At 38.7% G+C, this 10,342-nt stretch overlaps 2 protein-coding genes across 5 annotated transcripts; one reads left to right on the top strand and one right to left on the bottom strand.

The window, feature by feature from the left end:
* Positions 1-1,765, top strand: ubxn10 (UBX domain protein 10). Its single transcript, XM_007240953.4, has 2 exons — positions 1-273; positions 783-1,765. Exon 2 carries the CDS (start codon positions 791-793, stop codon positions 1,553-1,555), a length of 765 nt encoding a protein of 254 aa, XP_007241015.3. The 5' UTR covers positions 1-273; positions 783-790; the 3' UTR covers positions 1,556-1,765.
* Positions 1,766-2,506: 741 nt separating this feature from the next.
* Positions 2,507-10,342, bottom strand: ddx19a (DEAD-box helicase 19a). 4 transcript variants are annotated; one of them, XM_022676989.2, is made up of 12 exons: positions 10,131-10,342; positions 9,095-9,137; positions 8,938-8,994; positions 8,099-8,234; positions 7,787-7,879; positions 6,988-7,090; positions 6,431-6,518; positions 6,165-6,342; positions 4,987-5,224; positions 3,930-4,092; positions 3,490-3,681; positions 2,507-3,376 (listed from the first exon to the last, which is right to left on the bottom strand). In XM_022676989.2, the coding sequence occupies exons 1-12, from the start codon at positions 10,185-10,187 to the stop codon at positions 3,315-3,317; spliced, it is 1,410 nt and encodes a 469-aa protein (XP_022532710.1). In that variant the 5' UTR covers positions 10,188-10,342; the 3' UTR covers positions 2,507-3,314. The 4 variants fall into 4 exon arrangements, with proteins under 4 accessions (XP_022532710.1, XP_022532709.1, XP_022532711.1 ...); XM_022676988.2 differs by having other exon boundaries at positions 6,431-6,545; XM_022676990.2 differs by lacking the exon at positions 10,131-10,342 and adding an exon at positions 9,774-9,793 and having other exon boundaries at positions 6,431-6,545.

Consider the following 10,342-nt stretch of genomic DNA (forward strand, 5'->3'; position numbering starts at 1 on the left):
ATATTATCCCCGTGATAATTAGTGCTGGATCTAAGTCTAGTTAAACGTTCAGAATTTTTTCTATAAATATAAAAATGACGGTCCAGTATTTGTTTTATTTATATCGGATCAGCTGTACTGAGATCAGCTGTACTGCGGGAGGGGGGCGGAGCGTCAGCGCGTGGGAAGCGTTGCTATGGGAACGGTGCTGTTGGTAACGGCGGAGTGACGCGGGGAAAATGTCTCCGGTGGATCAGAACCGAACCGCGGACTGACCGCCGCTCAAAACACACGGTAAAGTTCTGCTGAAACGCCGTATCTCCTCTTTTCCGCTTTAACGGCTGTCTGAGAGTTTAGATCTGAGCTAATGCTAACTGTCCTTCTGACATAATAAATATCAAATCTGTAATATAAACTACCGACTTCAGATCAGAGCTCATATAAACTCATTTAATATATATAAACAGTGATGCTGAGGAAAAAGCTGAAACTGCAGTTTAATGGTAGATTTGTAACTTTGAATATTGTAGTTTTTACATTATCTGTTAATTTACAGGACCATTTTTATGACAAGATTTATCACCAATTTACTCTTGCTCATTAGCTAAATGCTTTTTTTTAACTGGAATAACACATTCCAGTAAAAATATTAACCGCGCCCCCACGCTTTAACACTCATATTTTCCTGGGTTTTGTTGGCTGCTTGCACCCCCACCTCGAACCCTCTGAAGCTTTAGGTTTATTCTGTTTAGAAAACAAACATAAAACTGTTTAATGTTAAATAATTATAATCTTGTTCGCAGAGAGGAACATGCACATGACCCGACCCAAATCCTCAAAAGGCCGCAGCAGAGCGAGGCTGACTCTGGGCCTGGAGGACGGTGTTCATCAGGGCCACGTGTTTTTACCCCATCCTCCTCTTCCTCATCCTCCTCCGTTGTCTTCATCCACAGAGGTTTCTCCAAGAACTGTCCTCAGACAGGCCGGCAGGTCCAGTGCAGAGGTCCTCACTGAAGTCTTTGCGGAGGAGGAGACGCTTCCAGTCCTGAACTTTAATAAATACAAGGTTCTTCCCTCTATAGAGAAAAGGCCTGAGGCTGAGAAATCGATCAGAGGGGCGGAAGAAAAGACCTCGAGCCTCAGTCTGTCCGACAGCAGAGATCATCTTCACTTCGCCCAGCGCCTCTGTTCTCGCTCTGCATCCAGGGGCGACTCGGAGACGAAGCGCGGGTCTGAGGAACAGCGCGGTCCTCCTGCGGCAGCAGACACGCGGAGGACGTCTCGCGGACACTCTGAGAGTGAGACAGGTGCAGGTGATGCACATCTGCTCCTCGCTATTCGAACTCCACGCGGTCAAAGGTTCAAGTGCCATTTCCAGCCCACAGACACTCTCCAGACCGTCGTAGCCGCCGCCCAGCTCCAATCCGGAGAACAGTACCAACACGCGGTCATCGAGACCATGGAGGTTCCCCGGCAGACCTTCACTAATCTGACCAGGAGTCTGTCTCAGTGCGGCATCTGCAATAAATCACTTCTCATCATCAGCCTGGAGGACAGCGCTGTGGACTCGGATTAGAACCCAATGATTAAAGGCTGGTTTTCTGGATCGACACTAAACCCAGTGCATTATCTCCTGATCCTGTTCTCTCTGCTCCAATCAGCAGATAAATCTGATGTTTTATATCAGAAAAACAGTCTAATGTAAAAAGGCACAGGGTTGAGAAACACTGGCCAACTTAATTAAAAGATCAATTCCGTCCCCAGTTTACACTGCGTTTACACTTCACACATGTCTAAATCCTGACTTCTTCTGCTTCAGAGTTTTAAGGTCTTCAATGAAACTTAAACTATTTGAGTTTAGTATTGATTATTATAATATTTAGAGCTGAACTATATTGAGCAATAATTGGAACAATAAATGGTATTTACTACTATTTTGTGTGAATGTACTGTAAACAGCACCAGCAATTCACTGACCCATGTAAACTAAAGGGACATAAAAAGCATTTTACTGAAACGTGTTTAGACATTTTATGAAAACACTTGAGCAATCATAAAAAAACTTACAATCATTACATTATCTATCAATAATTTCTGCTGACCTAGATATTGCCATTATGTTGATTTAATAAGCAGATCTCATTAACATGAATAAGCCAGGCCGATGACTGAATAAATAAAACTGAGATTTATAAAACAGAATATTTAAAAACATATAATCTTATAAACATATAATCATATAATATAATAATATTCCAATTCTAATGTTTGAACGTTATTAATTATTACAAGTTTACTGCTGTTTTAATGTGTGTAACTGCATTAAGCTATAATATCATCATGATATCGATTGGCTTTAAAATTACATTTATATTATAATTCATACTGTGATAATATATCATCCAAGAAATAACAGGTTTAGAGTTAATAAAACTAAACAAATAAAATGTCTTAAAAATGGTTAAGAAAATGTTATGTAATATTGTATATACCCACTTAAAGTAAAATAAGTAAAACGTTGAGAGGATGTGTTCGAGTGTTTTATTGCAAATGTCAAGATGAGGAAAAAAAAAACAATAGCTATTGCACTCCAACAGTTTTCTCAAACAATTCAAACTGCACACTTTATAACAAAGCTCAATAATACTGCAGCTTTCCTTCAAACTAATCAAACTAACAGTCATTTCTAACTATTCAAGTACTTCAGCGAATCCGGCCGTATTTACCGTGTAAACCTGCTGAACTTCAGCCTCTGAACAAAAAACGCTTTATACTGTTTCAGAAAAGCAGCTTTTCAGTCAAAACCAACATTTGGTCAATTAAACAAAAAGAAATGTAAACTTTAAACATCTGAACAATTTAAGCCCATCAAAACCTGCAGCTACTTCAGGTACTGAACGATACTCCACCACGCTGGAGGAGGGGTTCAGTAAGATCACAGGAAATCTGAGTCCCTCAACTGGTTACTTAAAGTGCAAAATCTGCTTCATATTTTTGATATTTTGGTTTTTGGTGTCTGAAGCTTTCTGAAGTGCTTTAGTGGACCTGAGTGTTTAGGCACATCGTCTGTCTCTATAATAGCTTATACACACTTTAAACTCCCAAAATTATTATAAATCAAAATAAAATCTATTCATTTTCACAGTAAAAACACAAAGAGAAAAAACTCAGCTTAACTATCAGCTGAGAATCAAACAGTGAGCTCAAGCTTAAATAACCTTTTTATAAAACTAGGTTTAATCAACCTAATTTTAGATAATGTAAACAAAAACACAGCGCTACATGCGCTTGGTTAACTGGAACTGCATGTAAATAACAGGGTTTGGATCATCAGGTCAGTTCGCAATTTTTTCAAGTTCATTCAGATCGTCAGTATCCAGCTTCGATATCATTTTATCTGTAGAGGAAAAATAATTTCCAGCACATTAATCAAACCTATATTCAGCTTTATGGACACTTTCTTACAAATATAAAAAAAAAAAAAAATAAATAAATAAACGATGAGCTTACTGAAATGCTTCTCGATTGCTTTGAGAACCTCGACGCTGTGCTCGTTCTCCACCATGTTGATGGCGAGACCCCGTTTCCCGAAGCGTCCGGTCCGGCCGATCCGGTGCAGATACGTCTCGTTATCCGGATTTCCATCTTTATCCAGCGGCAGGTCAAAGTTAATCACCACAGAAACCTGCTCCACATCGATGCCTAACGACCCACAGTTAATAATGATTATTATAATAATTTAAAACATGGTGCAGTGTGTTCTCCGGCTTCAGGTGCAGTCTCGTGATTGGTCTGTACTGACATCTAGTGGTTGAATGAGAAACTGCAGGTGTGGTGAAGAAGCCACTGCTGTATATGATGTGTAGTTATTTACATCTAAATAATAATTTCAATAATAATAATAATAATCAAGTTTATGTATAAATTTCACAGGGAGGAGGAGTACTTGCCTCTTGAACAAACATTTGTTGCGATCAGCACTTTCTCTTTTCCTTCTCTAAAACGCTCGATTACTGCTGCTCTCTGTTCCACTGCCAGCTCACCGCTCAGTAGCGCCACCTGGTGGCCCTCTTTAGACATCTGCCCTGCCAACCAGGCTGCTATCCTTCGAGTCTGAGGCATAAAGACAAAATGACATGAAGAGATCTCCTTCCTTCTCCTTAATCCAAGAGAAAACTGAGGTAGAATTTAATTTAAAGTACTAATATGTATTATATTTTCTATAATAATTGAGAAGATTTGCAGAATACTCCATTAGATATAAAGGAACCCTGACAAGTTTAAAAACTGGTTTCTCTCGACAGCAGAGCTTCAGCCAGTATGTTCGTCCTTCACACAGCAGAAATCTGTTTTAGCCTCTTATTCTTCCCCCTTCCCCTTCCCCAGGTTTCCACACCCCAGGTTGGCAGGTATACAACAATCACAACCAACAGCAGTTAAAGAAGCAAATCAAATAAAACGAGCATTAGCAGCATTATACCGTCTACAAAAGCTCCACGATCAGAGGCGGAATAAAACGCAAGTAAAGACTGGCGATGCAGCTTAGAGCCCAGAAGGACTACAAGACGCTGTGCTGCTATTTTTTTCCTGAACAGGTTAGTTAAACTTGGCTGGGTAATTTAATCACAGCCACTATTTGGGATTGGTCAGTTTAATGATTTTAACATTAAATTATCCTGTGTTCTGTGTGCAGTTAGTTCTGAAGGCTGTGAGGTTTGGAGACGGGGGTAAAGTGGTAAAGGAAACATGTTTTTGTGAAATTCTATCAGCGACGGTCGCTGACGGGACACATCGTCATAAACAAGCATAAAAAAAAATGTTCAACACTATTTTAACTTGATTTAGCTACAAATCTGAGAACATGTTAAACATCTTGTGAATTCTCATCACGTACGCTCAGTGTCCTGAACCTGGACAGGTCAGTTAAATGTCCGGGAAGGACGGGGGACATCAGTCTATGTCCAGTGCTGAGTAATTAGTGCAGAACTGCAGCAGGACGAGACTCACGTGGCAGAAGATAATGGCCTGAGCGATAGTCATCGCCCCGTACAGATTACACACAGCCGTGAACTTGTCCTCCTTGTTTCTGCAGAAAATGTAATACTGCTTTATGTTGTCCAGCGTCTCCTCCTCCCTCTTCAGTCTGATGATGTTCGGATCGGGAACGACTCGCTCAGCGAAACTCCACACGGACTCCTCGAACGTGGCGGAGAAGAGCAACATGTGACAGTCTTTAGGCAGCATTCTGCAGACGCAGCAGATAATCAGATAAATTAGGAAAAAAAACTAAAACAGATTAAATTACTACAGATGAAAAGATGTAAAAACTATTCGAAATATATGAGATAAACATGACAGACTGGGATCCAATCAGATAACTGTACGGAACCATCTGCCTAATCCGCTACTGGTACCAGAATATAAGACCTGTGAAGATTTTCTGTGTTCTCTGATTATAACTAATCTATTAACACTTCAGGTAAAGTGAAGGTTAACCCTTTACTAGACCCGTATACGGGCTACAGCTGAAGGTGACATAAAACCCTTTATCTTTGCAGTAAAACAACATTTATATTCTGAAACTGTGAGTTTTTGACAGATGGAGAATCTGCATGTTCACTCTGTACTCTTAATAATTTTAGATCAGGAATCAACAAATTGAAATGATTGAAAATAGACATAAAAACTAGACAAAAAAAAAAAAAAGAAATCTATCTTGAGGATTTCTTTTTTTTTTTTTACGATTGTCTGCACTAAGGAGCTTTGCTTCACATGAAGTTTCAGTTTCATTTTCACCAGAATCCAGTGGCTCTTTTTAACCTGTTTATATTTAGCTAAGCTTTATTTTGCATTAATCTGATTTTCAGCACAAAAACAAAGATGGATTTTAAATAGTAGCCCAAACATCATATACAGCTCCCTCTCATTTAAGATCTGAATAATAAACCTTACTGTAAGAAACTGTTTCACTGCTGTCGCAGACTGTATACACAAACTTTCACTTTTCACCAACACCGGTAAAACGTAGAGTGGATTAATCTGGACATATGTCACTGAGCTGTTTCTTCTTGTTTAATTATTACAATTATTTTTGCTATAACTCGAGTCTAAAGAAGAAAATCTGTTTTTTATTATTTTCTCTGTTTTAAATGAACTCAGTATCACCTTTATAAACTCCAGCTCACCTGTGGATCCTGAGGCTCTGGTCCTGATGGCCTGATGTGGCGATCATGATGTCAGCCTCATCCAGCACAAACACCCGGATCATCTTCGGGTCCATCAGCCTGAGTTTGTTGAACCAGTCCAGCACGGTGCCGGGCGTGCCGATGACGATCTGCGCCTGGATCTTACTGCCCTTCTGCACTGCAGGAGGTACAGGAAGTTACTCGTCTGAAACAACAGAATCCTGAGGAACATCTCTATGAGGATCAGCGATTTATCAGCACTTTACTTTTATTGGCCCGAATGGCGTACGCCAGTTTCACTTCCGGGTAGAACTGCCCCATCTGCTCCACCACTTTCCCCGTCTGCAGGGCGAGCTCGTAGGTGGGAGAGATACACAAACACTGAAAATCACAAATACAAGCATAAATATGCAATATTAATTAAAGATTTCTACACATTTAGTTCAATTTACTACAGTTAGCTTAACCCCTGTTTCTTAATATTGTAGTAATTGTAGAATGAGCGTAATATTTATGATATGAATTTATTCTTATTAATATTTTCTTTTGGATTTCTTTACATTAATGTGAATGGGTCTGTTGGTCAGTGTTTTGTCTGTGTACTCGTGGCTTAGTCTAATTTGGTGTTCGAAATTTTATTTTAAAATATCAACACTGTAATACTTAACTGAACTAAAACAAAGAAATGGAGCAACATGAATTATTACTGGATTAAAGACGTTTTATTACGTTTACTATAAACCCAGCTTTGTGTAGCTCTGTATTAAGGCTGATTTATCAGAGGGAAACCGGTTTAATTCACAGTAAACAAACAGTAAAATACCTGCGGCCACTTATTGTCTGGGTTGACGTTGCTCAGCATCGCCAGAACAAAAGCGGCGGTTTTACCTGTTCCAGACTGAGACTGAGCGATCAGGTTCTGAGGTCTGAAACACAGAGAGAGGAGAAAGTGTGATTTAAACCATAATTTATTCACACTGATAAATTATATATATATATATTATACTGTGTTCTTGCAGGTATCCTTATAGTATGCACAGTTACTGGTGCACATTGTTGTAAATCTATCGTGAATTATGAGGCGGGGCTAAACATGATAACATGATTAATTTGAGAAATAAAAATGAACACTAAAAATATTCTGATTAATTGAATGTGTTAACGCATTAATGTTCACATCACTATTAATTACAGATTACATTACAGCTCTGTTCTTAAACAGATAATCAGCATCCAGTTCCAGATAACGCTGAGCGTAAACCTCACGCTGCTGATCCTGCAGGACTGCTTCTCTCAGTAAAGCGAGAGTTAAATTTCACTCTCAGCCACTAAAGGGTGCTAATAACCCGTCTCATAAATACAGAGCCCTGCGTGAACATCACATAAAAAAGGAGATCACACTTCCTGTAGAGAGCGGCTGATTGTGATTGGCTGCTGAGGTGAGTAAACAATACAAATGTTCTATGATTTCACATAATAAACAGTAATTTCTCTAATAACTGTTATTATAATCATATCAGTCAGTAAAGCAGAGTAATCAGCTCTTCAGAATCACACAGAAACCCAGCGTGCACTGGTTCACTATTACACCACAAACAGCTCCAGGTACTGCAGGTACTCACGGCTCGGCCAGCATCATGGGCAGCGCCGTCTCCTGGATCTTGGAGGGTCTGTTGAAGCCCATTGCGTAAACCCCATGGAGCAGCTGAGGCTTTCTGAGAGAAAACAAAAATAAGTGATGATTAAATTCAGTAATTGGTTAATTGCAAGATTGAATTTTTAACCACAATAAAAGCATTAGCGCCAAAACACACTTAATGCCACACTTAATGATCAATCTGCGGGTTTGTTAGATACTAATAAATACTGCTACTGTACTGATATTTATATATTTATAAATATAATAGAACATTATCCAGACTGATCAAACTTACAGATGCAGCTCCTCGAACGTCTTGACGGAGTAAAGCGGTGAATTCGGATCCCTCTGTAGAATCTCCACTTTGAACGAGTTGTTCACAAGCTTGTTCCTGATTAATTTATTATGGAGTGATTGTGCAGCTTTGTCCTCTGAAACACAACAAAAATGTATTTTCTAACGACATGAACAAGAGCTGCATTATTATATTTCATTAGATTATATTATATTATCATGACACTGTTTCTTTCACCAGAATATGTGATAAACGTAACACTGAGTTTCAGAACAGGTTGAAATTAAACAACAAGGTCAGTTTAATTTGGCTTTACTTTATGTTTTCTGATCTTGACATTATTTAATTTTGTTTTATTTACCACCACAAAACGCCTGACCTAACCAATCGGTTAATAAATAGTAAATTATTTTTTAAAAACAGGATCAGGTCATTATGAATTCACTCTACAGTTTTAAATATTACATATTCCAATGGGCATAAACAAATGTACATTAGAGCTGGCCTATAAATTGTACATTTTCTAAAATATAAAATTGACAATATTGTATCATCACACCTGCTACACAGATTAACACCAGAGAACAGTTTAACTCCAGAAAAGAGCTCAGGGGTTGTTAATGTGAAATCTGGCGTTTTACAGAATACAGTCCTGTAGAAACACCGGTAGTTAAAGGAGCAGCATTACGACTTTCCACTGCACTCAGTAAAATACTTACTGAGATACACAGTTAGATATTTACCAGCTACAACACACCAAATATTAATGAACAAATCTTCACATATTGTTATTTTTATATAAAAGCTTCTATATGGGTAAATATTACTAAACCCCTCACCTTCTTCTTCTTCTTCTTCGTCAGATTTATTCTGGTCTTTTCCAGATTTTGCCAAAACTAAATAAAAGAACACAGACGTTACAGGACTCTACAGGGAGCACACAGTAAAACTCCATAATTAAATTATACTCCAGTATGAGTGAGATTCACAGATTACCACTGGTCACAGCCGGTCTCCTGCTGATCTGCAGCGTTTCCATCTGTGAGCAGAAACATAAAGCCTTATTAAAGCAGCCTGTGGGTCATCATCCCCAATACTGCATAACATAAGAACAGCCTGAATAAAAAAGATATAATAATAATAATAATAATAATAATAATAATAACTAGTCTTAACTCACTTTTTCTAATGCAGAAAAAAATTATAATAAACTTTAACTAGATCTGTATTTAAATAAATACCAGCGCTCACGAAACACAACATTAAAATAAATTATAATTATGATACAAGAATAGAAAGAAAATGTTATACAGACTAGATAAATAAAATTTAAATACACGAATAGTTAGTCAGATGTATAGAAATTTGTTGACGGTAGACAGATTAAAGGCCCTTTAAAGCCCCGCGTTCAGCGTTTCTTTCGGGTTAAAGCGACAGGAAAAAGCTCGGAAACCAAAATAATCATTCACTGCGCCCAAACACAGTGAGAGTGAAGAAGGCCGGTTAAAGTCGGGTTTAGTCCGATACTGAGGGAACTTTTATAATTAATATGGTTTTTATTTCATTAGTATCTTAAAACGTATAAAATATAAAACCTTGTCGTAGCCCTGCTTTACTAGTTTTCAGATTTCTACATCCACAGCGTTCGTACAGAGTTACACAATAAAACATTTACCATAAAATTAAAAACTAAAACGTTAAACACGAAAACAGCAGCTAACCGAGGCGCTGGGGGCGCGTCCCAATAAACAATACTCGCAGACTTTATTGCTTAGCGAGCTAAGCTAACTTTTTATCTAGTGTGTGAAATTATCTACTAATTAGTAATCCTACAGGTTTATATTTAATATTTACTAAATAACGCGAACGTTAGTTTAGATGATTTGAGACAGGGCCGACCACAATTCCGCACTAACCCTACTTAAGCGCCCTACTTAGTGTGCAGGTAGGTAGTGATATTGGAGCGCGGCCGGGCTCCGCTAGCCCGTTAGCTTCGCAGGTAAAAGCGCGGTTTGAGATACAGCAGGTTTACCGTTCCGCAAGTCTCCTCCTGTTCATCAACACACAGCGCCCACGAGTCTGTGGCCATAATACCGTCCAATGACCCTAAAATACTGTCGAATGATCCTAAAGTCCTAAAATTGAACTTATATCACTTTAATTCAGGCAGATTTCCCCCGCGCGCGCTCCCTCAGCATCAAACTCGCGTTAAACCGGGTCGTGCTCGGGCTTCTGCTGCCCGGA

Source organism: Astyanax mexicanus, chromosome 13, assembly GCF_023375975.1.
Source record: "Astyanax mexicanus isolate ESR-SI-001 chromosome 13, AstMex3_surface, whole genome shotgun sequence".
Lineage (NCBI taxonomy): Eukaryota > Metazoa > Chordata > Actinopteri > Characiformes > Acestrorhamphidae > Astyanax > Astyanax mexicanus.

What these genes read in the sequence shown, in the direction of transcription:
- ubxn10 (XM_007240953.4), top strand. Translation starts at nt 791, where the DNA reads ATGCACATGACCCGACCCAAATCCTCAAAAGGCCGCAGCAGAGCGAGG.
- ddx19a (XM_022676988.2), bottom strand. Translation starts at nt 10,187, where the DNA reads ATGGCCACAGACTCGTGGGCGCTGTGTGTTGATGAACAGGAGGAGACT. An exon ending in CAGACAATAAGTGGCCGCAG is followed by an intron (nt 6,546 to 6,987) that starts GTATTTTACTGT and finishes TGTGATTTTCAG; the next exon opens with TGTTTGTGTATCTCTCCCAC. An exon ending in CGCCATTCGGGCCAATAAAA is followed by an intron (nt 6,343 to 6,430) that starts GTAAAGTGCTGA and finishes TACCTCCTGCAG; the next exon opens with TGCAGAAGGGCAGTAAGATC.